This window comes from Nannobrachium achirus (genome assembly GCF_963921795.1).
Source record: "Nannobrachium achirus genome assembly, chromosome: 22".
Classification (NCBI taxonomy): domain Eukaryota; kingdom Metazoa; phylum Chordata; class Actinopteri; order Myctophiformes; family Myctophidae; genus Nannobrachium; species Nannobrachium achirus.
The window spans coordinates 38,071,954-38,093,407 of record NC_137829.1 but is presented as its reverse complement, the minus strand read 5'-3'; the positions used below and the strand labels follow the sequence as shown (position 1 = coordinate 38,093,407).

Here is a 21,454-nt window from a genome sequence, read left to right as displayed (position 1 = left end):
CAGATGGCAAGTTAAGTGCTGCTGTTATTGCTTTAAACCTTGAACCCTGAGGTATTTGCTTGAGCTTGGTGTTGATGTGGTTAGCGGAGCAAGGCTGCTTACGCTTTCCACATTTAAACAGCTGTGTGGAGGCTGGGTTGGGAGGAGGCTTCCTTTTTCTATCCATGATGGCGTGTTTAAGATTAAATTTAGCTCTGGATGCACTGGTGGCCCATGGAGGAGGAAGGTTACACAATGTTGTGTGTGTGGCCGAGAAAGAAGCGGTGACGCCAAAATAGTCCATGAATATAGACATGTTTCCAAGGATAGACCTTTAGGAAAACCTTCTCTATTGACACTTAAGGAATGGAAGTTATGGAAGTTATGTGGGAGAATGAGATGGTAGCAGTGGTGAACTGCTTTTGAAACATGTAATTTGCTAGTTACATACTGTACACTGCCATGGGGAATTCCAACTGTAATGGCAGAACATATAGATAAAAAAAATACATAGCTTTGGATGTTTTCTTCGTTTGTTTTCAGAGAGTTAGTTTGATTTTTTTAACCTGGGTATTTTGTACTGTATGTGTGTTTGTATGCATGTTGGCACTCTAAATGATTAAGACTTCTACACTTCTACACTTTTACAAAGTATATATTTAGTCTTCCTCCACCACCAAGTATACTTTTACATTTCTATCTTTTTTATTTGATATATACAGTATATAAAATATCTGATTCCATGTTGTTTTACATAGTATAGCTACATAATAGTCATAAGTATGCGGAAAAACATACTTGGCCAACGGAAATTATTCCTTTTGTGTTTCGTAAAGCTTGAACAAATTGCAATGTTTTTGTTTGACAGATTTTCCTGTGGGGTGCTGCAGTGGTAGAAGATGAGGAAGCATCGGTTGTTAGCGCTGTGCGCACTCCTGTGCGTCCTGATTGCAGGACACGTCCACAGGCTTGATGCCCAGGAAGGTAAGTTCACTTCAACCTGTTTTTATTCCCTAGGTGAAGAAAACATAATGTCACTGTCGGATGGCAACCTTGTATGTCCAAAACTGATATTCCAATGGATCCGATGTTATTATTTAGTCACAAACCCCTTGTTAATACTTTTCATTGATGATTAGATTCATACAGTCGACAGACAGACTTACCCACTTTCAACCTGGCACCATATGTTGGGCATGGCATTATAGGCAAAATCTTTTCAAAATAGCAGATCTGCAAGCTCACGCTGTGTTACATTGTGCATTGCGACACATTGTGAGCTTGCACTATTTTCACTACTTTAGTGTGGCACTGTCATACAACAAAGTATAAAATAGGGCATTCATTTATTTAAAAAAAGTTAATAAATAAAATATGACATATGGAGATACAAGATTTCTAACTGACAGTGTCCTTATATCATATTGCCTGAGATATCAACTGTCTGTCAATCATATTTCTTTTCAGTTTTCAACAATGCTCACTCTCTTTCCATCATTGTAAAATGTACCCAAACGTCCATTGATCATATTGCATACAGTACCTGAAAGGCCTCATACTGTATTATGTACAGTATATACTATTCCAGGTAATGCAGAGATGAAACTAAGCATTTATATTATTAAGTTATTAAAGTGCATTACAATTATTAGATATATCTTTTTTAAACTAAACATTTAACAAGGCAAAACGAAAAGAAAAAAGGTGTGCCTTTGGCTGAGCATTGTTGTTGAGCTGGGAACGATGCTCATATCATTTATTTTCTCCATGAGAATGTTGAGGTACAAAGTAAAACTGTTTACAGAACAGAAAGTCACAACAAAATGTACAATTAGCGAAGGATCAACCAGAAGTTTCTGGAAGCAAGTCCAGTGGGATGCTTTGGATTCTTGGCTTCAGTATTGAACAGCACAGAGCTCAGATTCCAATCAGATTACAGTTGCTTTCAGAAAGCAGTGCTGGTGTTTGGCAGCAAAACAAAACAAGAATGTAGATTCATTCATGTCACTGGACTTTGCTTCTGTAGCCGCTCAGGGTCAAAAAGTCCTCAAAACTCCGGATTTTCTCTTTTGAAGATTGCGCACACGGGCTGCCTGCCGATATATACTTTCTAGTGGATTCGTCCTGGAGTATGGGACAGGAGAACTTTGAACATGTCAGACAGTTTCTGTACAGCGTGATCGAGGCCCTGCACGGGGGCGGGGGGGACGGGGTTAAGTTCGCCCTCGTGCAGTACAGCAGCACGCCCCGAACCGAGTTCCAGCTTGACACCTACCCGGCGGCACGGGGAGCCCTGGCGCACGTCCACGCCATGACCTACCGCGGCGGCGGCACCAGGACGGGCCTTGGGCTGGACTTCCTGATCCGGGCCCACTTGACCGCGGCAGCGGGCAGCCGCGCTGCGGAGGGAGTGGCCCAGCTGGTGGTGGTCCTGACCGACGGGCGCTCCCAGGACGACGTAGCCGAGCCGGCGCAGGTGCTGCACTTGGCGGGCGTGGAGGTGTTCGCCGTGGGCGTCCAGGACGCCGTGGACTGGGAGCTCAGGGACATGGCTAGCGCGCCCCACGCCGCTCACGTGTTCAGCGTAGACACTTTCCCGGCCTTGCGGGACATAATACGGGATTTAGTGGGCGCGCTTTGCGGGGCGGTGGCCCGGGCAGGGGAACCTCCGATGGCAATCGAGGCCAGGCAAGTGGCACAAGGTGGGACAGGTAACAGAGAGGGGGGAGGGGGCCTGTGTCACTACCATACTAATGTGTCCACGTGTCCAAGAAGAAGCAGCTTCCGCGTGGCCATAACAGGAGCCGATTATTAACACACTTAAAGAACGACTTTTCCAATTTTCAACCTATCTTTTTATAATTGGTCCTCACTAATGCTCATGTGCAAGTACTGCGATCGGTGCTGTGTCTGTATCCGGCTTGCGGTACAAAGGGTGCAGTCTGTATGTATGTGCCTGTCAGGCACTGCCTGACAGCAGAAAGGCTGAACATTAGTGAGGACCAATTACATGAAGATGTTTGAAAATGGGTGAAGTCATCCTTTAAGGGTATTTTAACCACAATAACCCTTCTTCACATCCACCAGCAACATTAACACCACTTGTTTTTTGTTTGTCACCAATTTAATACTCCCATAATATTTTGTCAAATCACAACACGGTTTGCATGTGATTGATACTGCTACTGCATCTCAGATGAGGGTTTATGATGGCTGCAAAGGTATGCCTGTGCAAAGCCAGGTCACAGGAAGTTACGCTTGAGCATGACCTGAGGTCATCTAAGTCATGAGAAAAGTCTAACGCTTTTCATTACATTAATTACTGTATTGCTGTATTGGAAAAATAAACAGTAAGCAGTATAAGTTACAAGCCAACATTTTTTTAAATAAGATTAGAAGTTTATTACTTCTACAATTTCAAATTAATGGCTTATAACTCGGACATTATGTGAATACACACACAGAGAGACCCGCACGCACGTATGCACGCACGCACGCACGCACGAGCACGCAAACACACACTTAACAATGTATTTATGGCCACATAAGAGATACAATACAAGGACACAAATATTACAAGGTGCTGTAAATAATGTGCAGTCAGCAAATCTTTGACAAATACCCACACACCCTTCAGGGGTACAAGCACACACACACACACACACACACACACACACACACACACACACACACACACACACACACACACACACACACACACACACACACACACGCACACACACACAATGTGTGAGCAAAACCCTCACAGCAAAAATCTAGTATATTACCTAAGTGTCATTTCTACAAAATCTCGAGATAGAACCAGGCGTCAGTGATGCCTGGCCCTTCAAGAAGGAACGTTTCCACATTAAGTCAGCGAGCTTTTAACAATAGCTAACCACCCACCACTGCTTGTCTGTCTTGTGTTTGTCTTTATCAGTTTACTGTCTTCTAAAACTGTGTTAAATATGTGCAATGTTCTATAACTGAAACAGTGATGAAACTGCCTGGATCCATCCTTGGCCTGCAGCAGAGTTGATTTAGGGAATCCCAAAAATACATACATGTCTGGCCTCAAGTTCTCTAGGAGTGATAAATAAACCATACAGATGAAAACTGATAGTAATCAAGAGATAGTCTTTTTTAAGTCAAGCAATCATTGCATTAATTATACTGTTGGCCTAGTGTGCACACAAATCCAAATACATTTGAATGATCGTAATTACTCTCTTCCGTTAATTCATTAAAGGAGTAGTTCACCCCCAAAATGACTTTTTTTCTATTGATTACTCATGTCATGGAGAGTAGAGTTCAATAATATTTTTAGTTTTTTGTCACATTCCTAAGACATAAATGTGATAACAATAAATTTACCCCCATTCATTTCGGATGGTGACCCGTTTCGAAACGGGTCACCATCCGGAATCAATGGGGGTAAATTTACTCAAATCAAATTTTTGTCTTAGGAATGTGACAAAAACCAAAAAATATTATTGAACTCTACTCTCCATGGCATGAGTAATCAATAGAAAACTAGAAGCAGTGCTCTTCCGAGCACAGGTCTCCACCAGGAGACAATAACAACAATTTATTGCCTCCACCAGCCGAAGGCTGAGGGGAGAGTATGTTTTCGCCCCTGTCCGTGCGTCCGTGACGTCAACCATACTATGACGTCTATGGTGACGTCATGGACAAACTTTGGGGACGGACGGACGGACGGACGGACGCACGGACGCACGGACGGAGGGGAAAACATACTCTCCCCTCAGCCTTCGGCTGGTGGAGACAAAAAGTCATTTTGGGGGTGAACTACTCCTTTAAAAATGTAGAGGGTAAAATGTAGACATTTGCTACATTTGCAGACGGAGCGAGTGCATTTGCCAGCAGCGGCATGCACTTGCTGTTCCCTCTGTATTTGGACTTGAATAAAATGTAGAAAACTGTGAAGCAGCAAGGATGGACCACTGTACCATGACTGGTCAATGTACCTGAGGTCTGTAACATGAGTCTGCATGGAGTGGCTGAACTCAATGGAGATACAAGTTATCTATAGGTTATACAGTAGTCATGTGTGTAAAATATGAATAGGAATAGCAACCCTAATGCATAGACCATGGTGTGTTACTCAAAACTACACATAATTCTATTTCCATATAGATACACATGTGAGATTGTATTCATAACCAGTATTGTTTATTTCACATGAACACATTACACTTTTATGATGGGAATTGTAATCTATCAACTCTACCACACGAACCCTAGCATCCAAAATTTGTTTTATTTTCTGACAAGAAAAGTTTGTACGTTTTATAAGTTTAACTCTGAGAATGAGAATGGCTTCATCACTCCTTGGTTCAGCCTACATGCAGTATATTGTGCTTTTGTGATGTTTTTATGACAAATTGTGTTCACTATGTATGTTAATTTACACATGCAAAGAAGTGCTAGCACGTTGTCTTTTTTCCTATCTTTCTCACTGTTTTAACGCTTTCACATGTTGCATTTTGTTTTGTTTTGTCTCTCTCTCTGTCTCTCCTCTCTCCCTTTAAAGCACAAGAATCAGCCGACCTAGTACTCTTAATCGATGCATCACAGAACGTTGGAGCTGCAAACTTCCCCCGTGTGCGTGATTTGGCTTTGAGACTTGTTGAGGGCCTTGACGTGGGCAGGGACACTATTCGGGTGTCCCTGGTCCTGTACAGCAACGACCCTGTGGTCCAGTTCTATCTAAATAGCTATGACACCAAGGCCGCCGTCCTGAGTGCTCTGAAGGGCCTCACGTTCTCGGGGGGCGACGAGTCGAACCTGGGTGCGGCCTTGGAGGAGGTGGCCGAGAGCCTGTTGAGCCAGTCGGCCGGGGGCAGGGCGGAGGAGGGCGTGCCCCAGGCCGTGGTGGTGATCAGTGCCGGGCCATCCACCGACGATACAGGCGCAGGCGACAGGGCCCTTAAGCAGGCCAACGTCCTGACGTTTGGCGTGGCGGCTGGTAGCTCTGCCACCGCTGATCTGGAGACAGTCGCAACAGATAAGAGCTTTGTTCTGTCGGCCCCCGATATCAGAGCGGTGGCAGGTATGGCCGACCAGCTGCTCCCATACATTAACGGGGTGGCCCAGCGCACCATTGTCGTTCAGAATGAGTTCACAGAAGGTATGTATCTTTTCTGCAAAAGGGGGTGGGAGTTGGTGGTGGAATGGGGCTCCTTGAAAACATAAAACTCGAGAAAGAGGTTATTATGAAGCTTGTAATGTGCCAGGTAAGAATTGTTTATGTTAAGGTCCATAGACACAGAGTTTTTATTTAGCGTGATTAATTCACATGAATTCAAACAGTTGTTTGTGTCATGAGTAGATCCAAAAAATATATATATATATATTAAGCGACGATTAGCGACATTTGTTTTAGCATGGTCAATTTTACACAGTGAATAAAGACATCAACCTGTATAAATGAGGCATCGACTATATGAAAAGTTTGAAGTATTAATAGACACATTTTCAGGTAATTCTATATTTCACCCTCCTGATGTGTAAGACCTTAACATCCTTGCTTTCCTTTCTTATTATCATTTTGCGTCATCCTGGACCCCAAATTGTGTATTATTTGATTTCACATTTCCTACTCATCATTTCAGTAATCAACAACTGTCATCAAATTCACAACATTCACTGAAAGATGTCGTTTCTCTTCAACTATATTTTTGTTATTATATGTATCAATTATCTTTTATACATTTAATTATCAATGAATCTTCTTTCCTGACTTTTAGCTATTGTTATTTTTAGAGGACCAGAGATGTCACACAAAGTATATATATATATATATGTTACCGGATGTTTGGGTAACGCAGGACGTTCTATGTAAGAGCGCTTGTTTTGACGTTCACCACACACCAATCACCACCAGGTGGCGTACGACAGCCATTCACTCATACTCTATGCATTCACAAGTGAAGGCGCTGACGTCACTCGTTTGCGACTATATTTGCGACTTTATTTACTAGCCTAGTCTAGCCTAGCCTAGCTGCTACATTGTAGTCACTTGGACTGGGCGTTTATCGTGGGCTTGCCCAGGCCTTGGCATAAATATAACGATTGCATTCACCACGGCTTCGTAACTCGCGCGGCGCTCCGCCGGCCACACGGCCCTGGCCCGCTCTTCGCGGCCACTCGCACCTGCGGTGCTCGGGGGCGAAGAGCAGGACCAAGGTCCGCTGGCCTGCGCGCCGCTTGTAATGTCGTGGACACTGGACAATCGAGCGGCTCCGCCTGGAGGACGTTGCTGTGGGCGACCGCTTGTTCCGCCCCGTGCTGCACGCCGAGTGCTACGTTTCTCGACCGTCCTGTTTCTCTAACAAACCGTGACATATATATATATATATATATATATATATATATATATATATATATATATATACAGTGTGTGTGTGTGTGTGTGTGTGTGTGTGTGTGTGTGTGTGTGTGTGTGTGTGTGTGTGTGTGTGTGTGTGTATGTATGTATGTATGTATATGTATCTTTTTTATTGCTGGTAGTACTCCAGCTGATGCCACTTTATTTTGTCTTTCAGCGCTGGAAGTCGGAAAGCGAGACATCATTTTCGTTGTTGACAGCACGATGGGCGCCACAATCATTAACTCCATTCGAGAGTTCATCAGGAGGTTTGTTGATGCCATGCCCATCGGACCGGACGAGGTGCAAGTGGGCGTAACTCAGTTCAGTAATGCCCCTCGACTGGAGATGGACCTGAACACCTATGGCTCCAAGGAAGAACTCACTGCCGCTTTGGGCAGAATCAAGCCCAGACCCGGCCAATCGGTGAACATCGGCGCTGCCTTGGACTTTGTGAGGACCAACATGCTTCGAGCTGACAAGGGCAGCCGTATTCAGCAAGGCGTGCCCCAGCTCGTGCTGCTGCTGACCAGCAAAAGGTCCAGTGACAGCGTGGACCAGCCTGCCGAGGCCCTCCAACGCATGGGCGTTCTGACCCTGGCTGCGGGTGCTAAGAATGCTGATGAGCAGGAGCTGAAACGGATCGCCTTTGATGAGAACTTAGTCTTCATGCTGAAGGACTTCCGTGTGCTGCTTCGCAACCCCAAGCTGCTTATTTCACCACTCTCCACGCTGACAGGTGTGGTGGTGACAGAAGGACCCACAGAGCCAGGTAATGCTCCAACTACTGTCTAGAAATATACCTTGACTGTCTAGAGAAGCCTACTACTGTTTTCTCTAGATAGTCATACTGTGTGCCTTTTCTAGACCAAGCGGGTTCCCACACGTTTCAGGCCGCGAAATGTAGACCTTACTATTATTTCGTTTGACTCAGTTCGACAGAAGATTATTGTGAAAATAGCCAAACTAGAAACTCACAACGCCTCACACTGCTTGTAGATTGGCTATTTTGACATTTGCCTCTTTCTTACTTAAAACTCATTTGGTTCCAACTAGTCAAACTCTTTGATGTCTCCATGTCCCCACGACGCGTTTGACGCATTGTACAGTAAGCTACAGTAAGCTGTAGCTTACTGTGCAAGGCACCTGCCTGTGAAGAGAAACACTCCAATTCCCGAAATGCAACAGGGTATCACGTGACCAGGAAGTCGCGGCTCCTGGTAGGTCAGCAGTGTTATGAGATTCACAAAGGTGCATTTATCTCCTAATCTAACTTTTAAATCACGTTCATGTTTAAAACGCGGCCTTCTCTACCGGCCGTTACAAAAGCACTGATGCCCGCGATTGTTATTTTTCTGTTCTGAGTGAAAGAACTCGGATTACATTTATTCCGATTACTTTTTCGCTGAGGCTCCAAAACAAGGTAAAATGGCAGGTTTCTATGGCAACCGCCGATTAAATCTTGAATAATCTTGGGCACCCGGTGTGTTGTCAATATTTGACAAATTAGCCAATATGGTATTAAAAGTCATTAAAAAAAAACTAGAAATGTGCAGATACCCTGTATACAATTATACCGTATGTTGCTTTGTTTATTGTTGAGTGAGAGAACAATGTTGCACATTAAGCTAGACATCTGGGGACCCGTGTGGGGTTCCCTGGGGATCCCGACCTACACAAAGGTTGATTTGATATCCATCTAGTCTCATCATTTAACAAGATGATTGGAGATCTCCGCCTACTGATGTCTGGTGACATCTAAATTCAATGTAGGGGCTAAAACTGGGTTGTATCAATTAACACTCGGGTGACTGAAAATAAAAAACTACCACTCTGACTGCATTTATAGGTCAAATTGACAGGTAAATTCTCTCCCTTTTTGCCCAGGAGAGCAAACATCCTCCCCAATAGGTTCTATTGTCTGTTGTTCTATTGACAATAGAACCCCCGCTGGCAGGGGGGGAAGAGGTGTTGCTCTCCTGGGCAAAAAATTGAAAGAATTTACCTGTCAATTTGACCTATAAATGCAGTCAGAGTGGTATAAATGTATATTATTTCATACTTGGGAAATGTTTCAGAAGGGGAAAAAAAACGAGAACATATATCTTGAGTATTTAGGAAAAGTCATGGAAGGGGAAATTATTTTAAGCCTGGAACAAAGCCATCCAGGTTCCTGGTGAATCATGGACACTTTGTGGCCATGATTCAAAGTGGCCATGATTCACCATGATTAATTTCTGTCAAATTTCTGAATATTACATTTTTATTATTGTGACCATCAGGTTGCAGTTACTATCAAAACCTCCCCCGGCTGTCAGTCAGTCAGTCAGTCAGTCTGTCTGTCTGTCTGTCTGTCTGTCTGTCTGTCTGTCTGTCTGTCTGTCTGTCACGTCACACGTCACACTTTTCCCCTACTCATATCTCCGCCACCGTTGCCCCTATCCATGCCAAACCTCATTTATCACATGGCCCTCTTCTAGCGCCACCATGAGGCCGATTCTTGCAAAACACATTTTTGGACACTGCTCCTACAGATTTTGCCCTAAAATCACGCAAAGCCGTACACAGTATGTCTAGAGTCCTGGCATCGACATGGATCTGTCCCATTTAGCGCCACGATCAGGCCTATCTTTTCAAACACATTTTTGGACACTGCTCCTACAGATTTTGCCCTAAAATCACAAAAAGCGGTGTATACATGTGACCTGACGGCCGCTTACTGGTATACTAGCTACATTTAATAAATAGGCTATCCTTTTTTGTGGTTTTCAAATATTGTTTGGTACGGAATCAAATGTTTTATGGTCCTGATTCATCAGGAGCCTGGATGGAACCTCCACCGGCTGTCTGTCAGTCTCCGTCACATCAAAGAGTTTGACGAGTTGGCACCTTGTGGGCATCAAATGAGTTTTAAGTAAGAAAGAGGCAATTGTCAAAATAGCCAATCTACAAGCAGTGCGAGGCGTTGTCCTTTTGCCCTACTCATATATCCGCCACCGTTGCCCCTATCCACGCCAAACTTTGCACACACACTCCTTGGCTGCCAAACCACAACCTCCACCCCTCATTTCTCACATGGCCCCCTTCTGGCGCCACCATAAGGCAGATCCTTGCAAAACACATTTTTGGACACTGCTCCTACAGATTTTGCCCAATTGCCCTAAAATCACACAAAGCAGTACACAGTATCTCTAAAGTCATGTCATCAACATGGATCTGTCCCATTTCCCATATTCCCTGATTGGCTATCATTGCCTTCTAAAGTTTGTGTATGCGACCTGACAGTCGCTTATCTCTCGATTAGGGAGTCTTACTGGTATAAATATTTTCGGAAATCTCTACAAGAAAACATTGGTGTCCTATCTGTGGCACAACAAAATGGCCTCCACAGCTATGCCCTATATGGAATTTGATTTCAACTGTGTATCAGTATAGGCGGGGATCTCCGTTCTCCGATTGTCTGGGTACATGAAACCATCCTACACCTAACACTTATTAATTGAAAAATCTGCCATTCTCATCGGAGTTTGATGCTTTTATGAATGTATTTGAAGACAGACAGAAAGATTATCAGTGGCCCATGTATGGTTTGTGTATACAAACCACCTGGATATCCACCGGTAAGACTCCCTAATTGGGAGATAAGCAACCGCCAGGTCGCATAGACAAACTTTAGAAGGCAATCGTAGCCAATCAGGAGGGAATATGGGAAATGGAACAGATCCATGTTGATGACATGACTTTAGTGATACTGTGTACCGCTTTGCGTGATTTTAGGCCAAAATCTGTAGGAGCAGTGTCCAAAAATGTGTTTTGCAAAAGTCGGCCTGATGGTGGCGCTAGAAGAGAAATGAGTGGAGGTTGTGATTTGCCATCCAAGGAGTGTGTGCAAAGTTTGGCATTGATAGGGCCAACGGTGGCAGAGATATGAGTAGGGCAAAAGTGTGACGTGACGGACAGACTGACAGACAGCCGGTGGCACTTTTCATAGTAACTGCGACCTGACGGTCGCAACCAGGATATCCCGAAAGACAATAAAAATAAATAAATAAATAAATGGTGCATTTATATAGCGCTTTTATCCAAAGCGCTTTACATAGATTGTGCATTACATTCACCCATTCACACACACATTCATACACCGGTGGCAGAGGAAACCATGCAAGGCACCAACCTACTCACCGGGAGCAATTAGGGGTTCAGAGTCTTGCCCAAGGACCCTTCGACATTAACTCAGGGGGAGCCCGGATTCGAACTGGGAACCCTTCAGGAACCCTTTAATAACGGTTTCTCTACCCCTGAGCTATGCCGCCCCCAATAACTCTAAGTCCGAGGTGAATGATAATTGAATTTATTTGGATTTGTTTTGTTCTTTGTGTTTCCCTTCAGTGGTGGAGATTACAACAGTGCAGACTCAAAGAGTCGTCCGTGACATTGTGTTCCTTGTTGATGGCTCCAACTATGTGGGAAGCGGCAACCTGCCATACGTGAAGCAGTTCATGACCAGGGTGGTCGACCAGTTGGAGGTGAACCCTGACAGAGTTCAGATTGGCCTCATGCAATTTGCTGAGCGTCCAAGGATTGAGTTCTATCTGAACACCCACCGCACTAAGCAAGAAGTGCTGGATGGTATTAATGCTCTCAGGCTGTCTGGAGGCTCTATCGTGAACACTGGAGCTGCCATGGATTACGCCCTGACCAATTTGTTCCAGCGTGCTGCTGGGTCACGGAAGAGGCAGGGTGTCCAGCAGGTGCTGATTCTGATCACTGGTGGCCCGGCCAACGATCAAGTAAAGAGCGTTGCAGACAAAGCCGCTTTGGCTGGAGTTCTGACCTTCACGGTCAGTTCTGGACAGGCACAACCCGACGTGCTGAGTGCAGTGGCTTTCGTTCCAAACCTGGCCTACCATGAAAGCAGCTTCTCTAGCTTGCCTGACGTTGCTACCCAAATCTATACACCACTGATAACAGTTGTTGGTGACACAGAGACTACAGAAACTGAGGACATTGAGGAAACCGGTGAGTTTTGCTTTTATTGTAAATGAATGAGGATTTTGTCCTGATTTAAACCTCAGGTCACAATGTGCTGAATATGTTACGTTGTCACCAGTTGACTCAATCAGAAATTTCATTTAGTTTTAGTTATATTTTGGTCATCTGACATTTTTTAGCTTTAGTCTAGCTTTATTCAACTAAATAGACGATCTTAGTCGACAAATGTATTTTACCGGGCCTTGAATAGTCAACCTACAAGCTCACAACGAGTTGTAGCGGGATGCGTTTTGAGCGTGTAGATCGGCTATTTTCAGAGTGCAACACCCGAGCACAACCAAACATAAAATGTAATTCTACTGGATCTCTTCTCCAGTAGTAGACGAACATTTTTCATCATAGTTTAAGTCAACAAAATTAACAGTGGTTGTCACTATGTGCGACTCCTTTTCTTTCAGTCACAGGGGCTGAGAGGGATGTTGCCTTCCTGATTGACGGCAGGGACAATGTTCGTGCTGATTTCCCCTACATCCGGGATTTTATCACCAGAGTTATCGAGCCACTTGACATTGGAATTGATAGAGTGCGGATTTCAGTTGTCCAGCACAGTGAAAGGCCATCTCCCAGTTTCTACCTCAACACCCATCAAACCAAAGATGATGTGCTCAGAGCTGTCAGTGGTTTACAGCTGGCCGGGGGTAGAAGCCTAAACACAGGAGCTGCTCTTAACTTCATGAAGGACACCATCTTGTCCGAGCAGTATGGCAGTCGGGCCGGACAAAATGTTCCCCAATTTTTGATTGTCCTGACCGGAGGCAAGTCAAGGGACAGTGTTAAGGAACCTGCTGGTGCCCTGAAGACAGATGGAGTGGTGCCATTTGGTGTTGGTGTGAAGGACGCAGACCCGAAGCAGATTCAGGACATTTCCCACAACCCCTCCTTTGCCTTCAACGTGAAGGAGTTCAGTGAGCTCGGCACTGTCCAGCAGCAGCTCAATACCTATGTGAGCCTTCCCAAGGATCAGCTACAGACTGTCATGGAGCAAGGTAAGCGAGATCTGTTTTTGTGTTGTTCGTCTTAAATCCAATGCTTCGGCTGATGCTTCACCCATGGCGCCGTACCAAGATCAAGTGTATCACAACAATGCTCTTTGTTTGTTGTGTCTTAGTCCATGGTGAAACAGATGTAAAAAGAGATGTTGTGTTCCTGCTGGATGGTTCTGATGGCACAAGAGATGGCTTCCCAGCATTACAATCCTTTGTTAAGACTATAATTGAGAGGCTGTCTGTGGGTGAGAACAGAGACAGGGTCTCTTTGGTTCAATATGCTGAGAAGCCAGAGGCCAATTTTTATCTGAACTCTCACAAAACAAAGGATTCCATTATCAATGCCATAAATAATATGAAGCACAAGGGTGGAAGGAGCCTCAACACTGGGGCAGCTCTTCAGTTTGTGAGGCATAATGTCTTCACCACCTCCACGGGGAGTAGAAGACTAGAAGGTGTGCCTCAGATGCTGATTCTTCTGAATAGCAAGCAGTCCAGAGATGATGTTAAAGGGCCAGCTGCGGCTCTTAAGGACCGTGAAATAGTGTCTATTGGGGTTGGAGTGGGAAATGCCAGTCTCTCAGAGATGGAAATGATTGGTTTTGCATATAAAGTCACTGATTTCTCTGAGTTGCCCTCAATCCAGTCACAACTTGTTGCTACACTCAGCATGTCAAAAGACACAGAGGAACCTGTGGCCTCTGCAGTCCCTGATTTTATAGGTAAGAATTTCAAATACAAATATGCTTAATACATGGCATACAATATTGTTCTCTTACAAAGAGCTTTGCTCTGTTCTTTCCCTCCAGAATAGCCAGCATGAATTTGCTGATTAATCAAAGTTTCTTTTGTATTATTTGACTTCGTTTCCATCATTTCCACACATTTCTTTTTCATTTGACCATTGGTGGATGAAAAGTGCCTCTCCTGACATCTTTTTTTAAATAAAAAGATGGTTCCTTAGTAGTTCTGTTAGTAATTATTCTTTCAGAACAGTGGCTTGGAGCTCAATTTTCCAGCTTGTCACTCATGCCGATATATATGCATGAGCATTGTCAAATACGTTCTTCTTTCTAAAATGTTCTCCAAAATGTATTTAAGTCGGTCCATTTCTATCTATCACGTAGTTGATACAGATGGCACCAAAAGGGATATAGTGTTTCTCCTTGATGGTTCAGACGACTCCAGAAATGGACTGCCAGCCATGCGAGAGTTCATCAGAAGAATGGTAGAAGAGCTAGAAATCGATGGGGACAATGTCAGAGTAGCTGTGGTGCATTACAGTGACCGTGCCACAGCTTACTTCAACTTAAGCACTCACCAGACAAAAAAGGCTATCGTCTATGCTGTGAGAAGCCTACGCCACAAAGGAGGAAGTCTGCGGAACACAGGAGCTGCTCTTCATTTCGTCAGAGACTATGTGTTTTCCACTTCATCTGGTAGCAGACGCCTAGAGGGCGTTCCTCAGGTTCTGTTTTTGCTGACTGGCGGGGAGTCCAGTGATGATGTCACGGACACTGCATCCAGCCTGAAACATATTGGGGTTCTTTCTTTTGCCATTGGAATGAAGAACACTAAAGAGGAAGAGCTTCGGAAAATTGCCCACTCCTCCAGATTTCTTTTTAACCTGCCTGTCTTTGGTGAACTCTTATCTATACAGCCAGAGATCCTTGCATTTGTCCAGTCAAAAATGGGAATCGAACCCCCCACCATTATAGGTAAGACATGTCATTGATTCAAGATTGAGAATCAAGTTGACATCCTGAGATGCCATGCATTTATACTATAGATAACTGGTCTTGACGTTTGATGGGTTTTAATGAAACTGCATCATCTTTTGGAAGAACATCAGTCGATGAGTTTCATTGTCCTCAAACTGCTTCATGCATGAGAGGACATTTGGCCATTTCTTCTTCTTTATTGGAGATCCTCTCTTGAATGCTTGACATCAACGAATGTTCGCATCACTTTAATCATACGCTCTTCCTTGAGCCAATGATAATCTTATCATTGACTGAATATTGCCAGTTGCTCTAAGTTCTCCATTGTCTCATAATCCTCTTTGCCCCCTTTAATTGTGGAGAAAGGGGTGTTCTTCTTTATCTCATAGCTAATTGTAGGTGTTTGAAACGTATCTTTATTTTTTTATTTTTTTTACATATTCTGCCATTGTATTGCCATTTTATTTGCATGAACTGGTATGAATATTGTTGTATAAGCATGTGGTTTGATGTTAAAACAAGCTTAATGTACTATTGTGTATCTCATCGCTGAATAATTAATGCATTTAGTAGTTGAAAGATAAAGTATGTTGTCATCTTAATGCTTGAACCTAAACAGGTGCTTTCCATTTTTCCCAGTTGAATTAGATGCTACACAAAGAGACATAGTGTTTCTGTTGGATGGGTCAGATGACACTAGGAATGGATTCTCAGCGATGCGTGATTTTGTCCAAAGAGTGGTAGACACTCTAAATGTTGGAGAGAGCAAGGACCGTGTCTCTGTAGTCCAGTACAGCAGAGAGACACAGACCCATTTCAATCTCAACACGCACATGAGAAAACAAGACCTTCTTAGCTCCATCCAACAGCTACAGCATAAAGGTGGGAGCGTCCGTAACACCGGAGAAGCTCTCAACTATGTGAGAGATCATGTGTTTGTTGACTCCTTGGGGAGTCGGCGTCAAGAAGGTGTCCCTCAGATATTGATTCTTTTGAGTGGAGGGAGATCACAGGATGATGTTGCAGGTGCCGCTAAAGCTCTTAAACAGGATCACATTGTTCCATTCAGTGTAGGGCCAAGGAGTGCAGACTTAATAGAGCTACAAATGATTGCACACACCCCTGCCTATTCATTCTCTGTCCCTCGGTTTGAGGAGCTTGGGAGTGTCCAGCAACAACTTGTGTCCTTTGTGAAAAGAGTGCCTCGTCAGCCAAGACACAAAGCACAGAATGTATTGGGTAAGATCTTTCTTTCTTTTATTCTGTCATTCTCCCCTTTAATGTTTGATATGTAAAGATGTTTCCTGATATGGAACCATTCAGTGTTTTTGTTGTTGTTTTTCAACAATCTATATTCAAAGAGTTCATTTACAACTCTAACTGAGACTTATTATTGTCTATGAAGCATCCATAGATAACGCTGAATCTGTTGGACGGGATGTTGTGTTTTTACTGGATAGCTCTGATGTAATGCAGAATGCATTTGAGCCAATGGTTGAGTTTGTTCGGAAAGTGGTGGAGAAACTCAACGTGAATGAGAACAAAGATCGTGTCTCAGTGGTTCAGTACAGCAGAGATCCAGCTGTCCAGTTCTATCTGAACACCTACAACACACAACAGGAGGTTGTTGACACTATACAGGGTCTGAGACACAAAGGAGGCAGAGCCCTCAACACCGGGGCAGCCCTACAGTATGTCAGTGACAACATCTTTACTGCCTCCTCTGGAAGTAGGCGTCATGAGGGAGTCCCTCAGATTCTGATTTTGTTGACTGGTGGGCGGTCAAGCGATGATGTCAGAAATGCCGTTGCAAACCTAAAAGAAACTGGTGTGGTGGCATTTGTTGTGGGACTACGGCATGCTGACACACTGGAGCTTCAAATGATTGCACATGAGCCCAGTCAAGCTTTCTTTACCTCAAACGTAAATGATCTCTCAGGCCTTCAACAGCAAATATTCTCTGCCATTGAGAAAGCCGAACTGCCTGCAAGCATGTCATCAAATGATGGTAAGACCATAAGGTTCCTTGCACACTGGTGCGTTTTTTATATAGAATATCGGAGCGAATTTCGTAGCATGTAAATAATTGGTCTGAAAAACATTTTTTTTTCGGATTTCCGATTTCGCAACAAAAAAAAAACGCACCAATGTGCATCCACCTTAACTATCACATGCAGTGCTTCCCAACCTAGGATACAGGCGGGCCTTGCGTCCCCTTGGAGGGGTGTTTTCCAGGGAACAAAGGTTGGAAACCACTGCCTGTATAGTATATACAACACATTAACATGATGAGCAAATATTCCATCAGTAATCCTTTGGTATGACTTGTTTGTATTGCCACAGATAAAAACAGAAGAGATATAGTGTTTTTACTTGATGGTTCTGATGATTCCCAGAGAAGATTCCCTGACATTAAAGACTTTGTGGAGAGAATAGTAGCAAACCTGAATGTTGACACAGGCAAAGATCGTGTGTCTGTGGTCCAGTACAGTGACACAGCAGAAATAGATTTCAGTTTGAAATCATACTCAAAGAATCATACTGTCCTCGAAGCAATAAGTGATCTGAGTCACAAAGGAGGTTATCCTCTCAATATTGGAGTGGCTCTCCAGTATATGAAGGAAGTCGTTTTAACCCCTCGGTCTGGAAGCAGACATCTTGAGGGGGTTCCACAGATACTGGTGCTGCTGAGTGGTGGACGATCTGGAGATGACATACTGATCCCTGTCAGAGAGTTGAAAGAGCTTGGTGTCATCTCAATTGGCATTGGTACGGCTGATGCAGACACATTAGAGCTACAGACCATATCTCATGAGCCTAATTATGCCCTCTCTGTCACCGACTATGAGGACCTTCCATCTGCTCAGCAGGATGTGTTGTCATTGTTAAAGGAGGCTTCATACCAAACACAACCAGCCTCTCCCACACAAACATTTGGTAAGATGTTCTCTGAATCCTGTTCCGTATAGGCTTTATTCTAAATGATTTGCATTTTTGCGACCGTCAGGTCGCAGTTACTATCAAAACCTCCACCGGCTGTCAGTCCGTCAGTCTGTCACACGTCGCACGTCACACTTTTGCCCTGCTCATATCTTCGCAACCGTTGCCCCGATCGATGCCAAATTTTGCCATCAATTCTCACATGCCCCTCTTCTAGCACCACCATGAGGCCGATTCTTGCAAAACACATTTTTGGACACTGCGCCTACAAACTTTCACACAAAAAAAATCACGCAAATCGGTACACTATGTCTACACTCATGTCATCAACATGGATCTCTCCCATATACGATTTTTTCAAACACACTGCTCCTACACATTTTGCTTTAAAATCACGCTGCGACCTGACGGTCGCTTATCTCCCGATTAGGGAGTCTTACTGATAATTAAATGTGAACTGTCCAGACTGTAATTAAAGCTGACAGGGACCATTTGTTTACTTCTCGAATTCTTTGTCTTCATTGCAGGTTCTGATAAAAAGGATGTAGTATTTCTGATTGATGGCTCATATGACTCTAGAAATGGCTTTGAGGGTATACGTGGCTTTATTGAAAAGATTGTTGAGAGCTTGACTCTCGAGGCAAACAGAGACCAGGTGGCAGTCGTTCAATACAGTCGAGATGCCACAGCCAATTTCTATTTGAATTCATATTCCTCCAAGAGTGATGTGCTGAACATCATAAGAACGATGAGGCATAAGTTGGGAAGACCCCTCAACACTGGCAGAGCATTGGGGTTTGTCAGAAACAGTGTCTTTCATGCTTCTGTTGGTGGCAGACATGGAGAAGGTGTGCCACAGTATCTGTTTGTCTTCAGTGGTGGCAGATCAAGTGATGATGTTAGGAGTCCGGCAAAGTCACTCAGAGATAATGGCATAAGGACCATTAGCATTGGAACAAAGAATGGTGACACACTGGAATTGCAGACTATCTCCTTTACACCAGCATATTCGTTTTCTGTCATTGACTTCAAAAATCTTAAGAGCATACATTCATCTTTGGAAGCCATCATGAGTGGTTCTCATGAAACAACAGAATTTACAACTGTTTTAGGTAAGAATTCAAATTAGATTTTTATACTTTGCATATCAGCACATTTGTGTTAAGTAGAATATATATTTATACATAAACACAGCATCATCCATGCATATAGCCTATGTATATATTATTCTTGTAATTTTTGTTTGTATTCATTTCAGACGATTCAGATCTACCAAAAATAGATCTCCAAAATGCTGACATTGTTTTTCTCCTTGATGGATCTGATGAAATGCTCAGAAGTCTAAAACAAATTCAGGACTTTGTAAGGCAGTTTGTTAAACAAATAGAAATTGGGCCCAGCAGAGCACAAGTTGCTTTAATTCAGTACAGCGATGAACCCACTGCTGACTTTCTCCTAAATACGTATTCATCAGAAAGGGATATCTTGAATCATATAAGCCATTTCAGGCTTAAAGGAGGGAGGACCACTAACACTGGGGGAGCCCTTGAATATGTGAAAAACAATGTGTTCATTGCCTCCTCTGGGAGCAGAGCCCAAGAAGGTGTCCCCCAGATATTAATTCTGTTGAGTGGGAGAAAGTCGGAAGTTGATGTCCTAATCCCGTTAGATCATCTAAGAACAGCTGGAGTTGTGCTCTTCGCTGTTGGGGTTAATAAGGCAGATAGGTCAGAGATGAAGAGCCTGGCTCTCAGTCCTGGAGAGGCATACTTTATCAATGACATATCTGACCTTAGAGTTGTGAGGCAGCAGTTGCTTTCAGATGTTGCATCTGTCAAAGTTACAGTCAGCCCTGGTGTAGGTGAGTGAATCACACCCTGAATGTTTTCATAGTGTTTATTGAAGTTGTACATGGTTTAATGTAATTGACTGGAGACTGTTTATCTTAGTTTCAGCACCCAGTGGGAAAAGGGATATTGTCTTCCTTCTTGATGGATCTGATGATGTTAGGAACAGATTCACAGCCATACGTGACTTTGTTGCAAAGGTTGTGGGTACCCTACATGTGGACCAAGGAAAAGACCAAGTTGCTGTAGTACAGTATAGTAATAATGCTGAGGTAAACTTCAAACTGAATACTTATAAGACGAAAGATGATCTTCTGAAGCATGTAACAAACTTAAGACCAAAAGGTGGAAGGCCACAATATATTGGAACAGCGCTTCAGTTTGTGAAGGATAACATCTTTGTTCCAAATGCTGGGAGTCGACGTGATGAAGGTGCCATTCAGATACTTATTGTACTGGCTGGAGGTAGATCGAGAGATTTTCCCAGAGGCCCCGCGAGTGCACTAAAAAACGAAGGAATTATAACATTTGCTATTGGCTCAAGAATGACGAATCCGGTTGAGCTTAAAACCATTTCCTCAGACCAAAATTATGCTTATTCAGTTCCTGACTTTGCAAATCTTAGCAACATTCAACAAAGTTTGGTGACACATCTTACTCAAGTAACAGCACAAGAGGAAACAATGCCTGGTAAGGAGTTACTTTAAATCTGACATTGTGGAAATGTACTTTACCTGTCTATAATTTGTCTGACATCTTGTCTGTATTTGTTTCCTTAGTAGAGGATAACACTGCCAGAAGGGATGTAGTATTCCTTCTGGATGGGTCTGATGGCACAAGGAATGGATTCCCTGCCATCCGTGATTTTGTTAAGAGAGTGGTGAAAAACTTGAACATTGGTGAAAACAAAGACCATGTATCTGTAGTCCAATACAGTAGAGATGCAGAGGTCCACTTCAATCTGAACACATACACCACAAAAGCCGACATTGTGGGCACAGTCAGAGGCCTGAGGCACAGAGGGGGCAGACCCCTCAACACTGGGGCAGCCCTCCAGTACGTCAGGGACAACGTCTTTACTGCCTCCTCTGGAAGCAGGCGCCTGGAAGGTGTTCCACAGATGCTGATACTGCTGAATGGTGGAAGGTCTTTTGACAATGTAGATACACCAGCATCTGCTCTCAAAGAGCAGGGCATTGTTGTGTTTGGCATTGGAACCAGGAGCTCTGACAGCAGAGAACTGCAGAGGATATCCTATGAGCCTAGTTATGCCTTTGCAGTGTCTGAATTCACTGACCTCCCCAACGTCCAAGAGCAGCTGTCCTCTGCCATGAGCACAGTCATAGTGAGGGCTACACCCATGACCCCAACAGTAACTGGTAAGACACTGACCATTGTTTAACAGACACCTGGGTGTATTTCCATTTAAACGTGTCCACATTTAGCTTTCATTCAGTTTGGATTAGTCCAAGTAGTTGCACCACTTTCAAAGAAAATGGTCAGGGAATTGAAGTGATCAGATCAAATGACCTCAGTTTC

General features: G+C 43.8%; 3 protein-coding genes across 3 annotated transcripts in view; all 3 read left to right on the top strand.

Moving 5' to 3' along the window:
- Positions 1 to 21,454, top strand: part of LOC308307771 (collagen alpha-3(VI) chain-like) — a 127,505-nt gene that overhangs the window by 21,652 nt on the left and 84,399 nt on the right. The window contains exons 2-5 of the mRNA XM_080753050.1: positions 848 to 963; positions 7,548 to 8,141; positions 11,759 to 12,388; positions 12,820 to 13,407. Of these exons, the coding sequence (XP_080609176.1) occupies positions 879 to 963; positions 7,548 to 8,141; positions 11,759 to 12,388; positions 12,820 to 13,407 (1,897 nt within the window). The 5' untranslated portion in view covers positions 848 to 878. The remainder of the gene's footprint in view (positions 1 to 847; positions 964 to 7,547; positions 8,142 to 11,758; positions 12,389 to 12,819; positions 13,408 to 21,454) is intronic.
- On the top strand, positions 2,111 to 6,652 carry LOC308308123 (collagen alpha-3(VI) chain-like; the record flags this gene model as incomplete). The annotated part of the gene is made up of 3 exons (XM_080753491.1): positions 2,111 to 2,690; positions 5,534 to 6,130; positions 6,615 to 6,652. 3 exons carry the CDS (start codon positions 2,111 to 2,113, stop codon positions 6,650 to 6,652), a joined length of 1,215 nt encoding a protein of 404 aa, XP_080609617.1.
- LOC308308122 (collagen alpha-3(VI) chain-like) lies at positions 16,620 to 21,317 on the top strand (the record flags this gene model as incomplete). The annotated part of the gene is made up of 2 exons (XM_080753490.1): positions 16,620 to 16,857; positions 20,695 to 21,317. The coding sequence occupies 2 exons, from the start codon at positions 16,620 to 16,622 to the stop codon at positions 21,315 to 21,317; spliced, it is 861 nt and encodes a 286-aa protein (XP_080609616.1).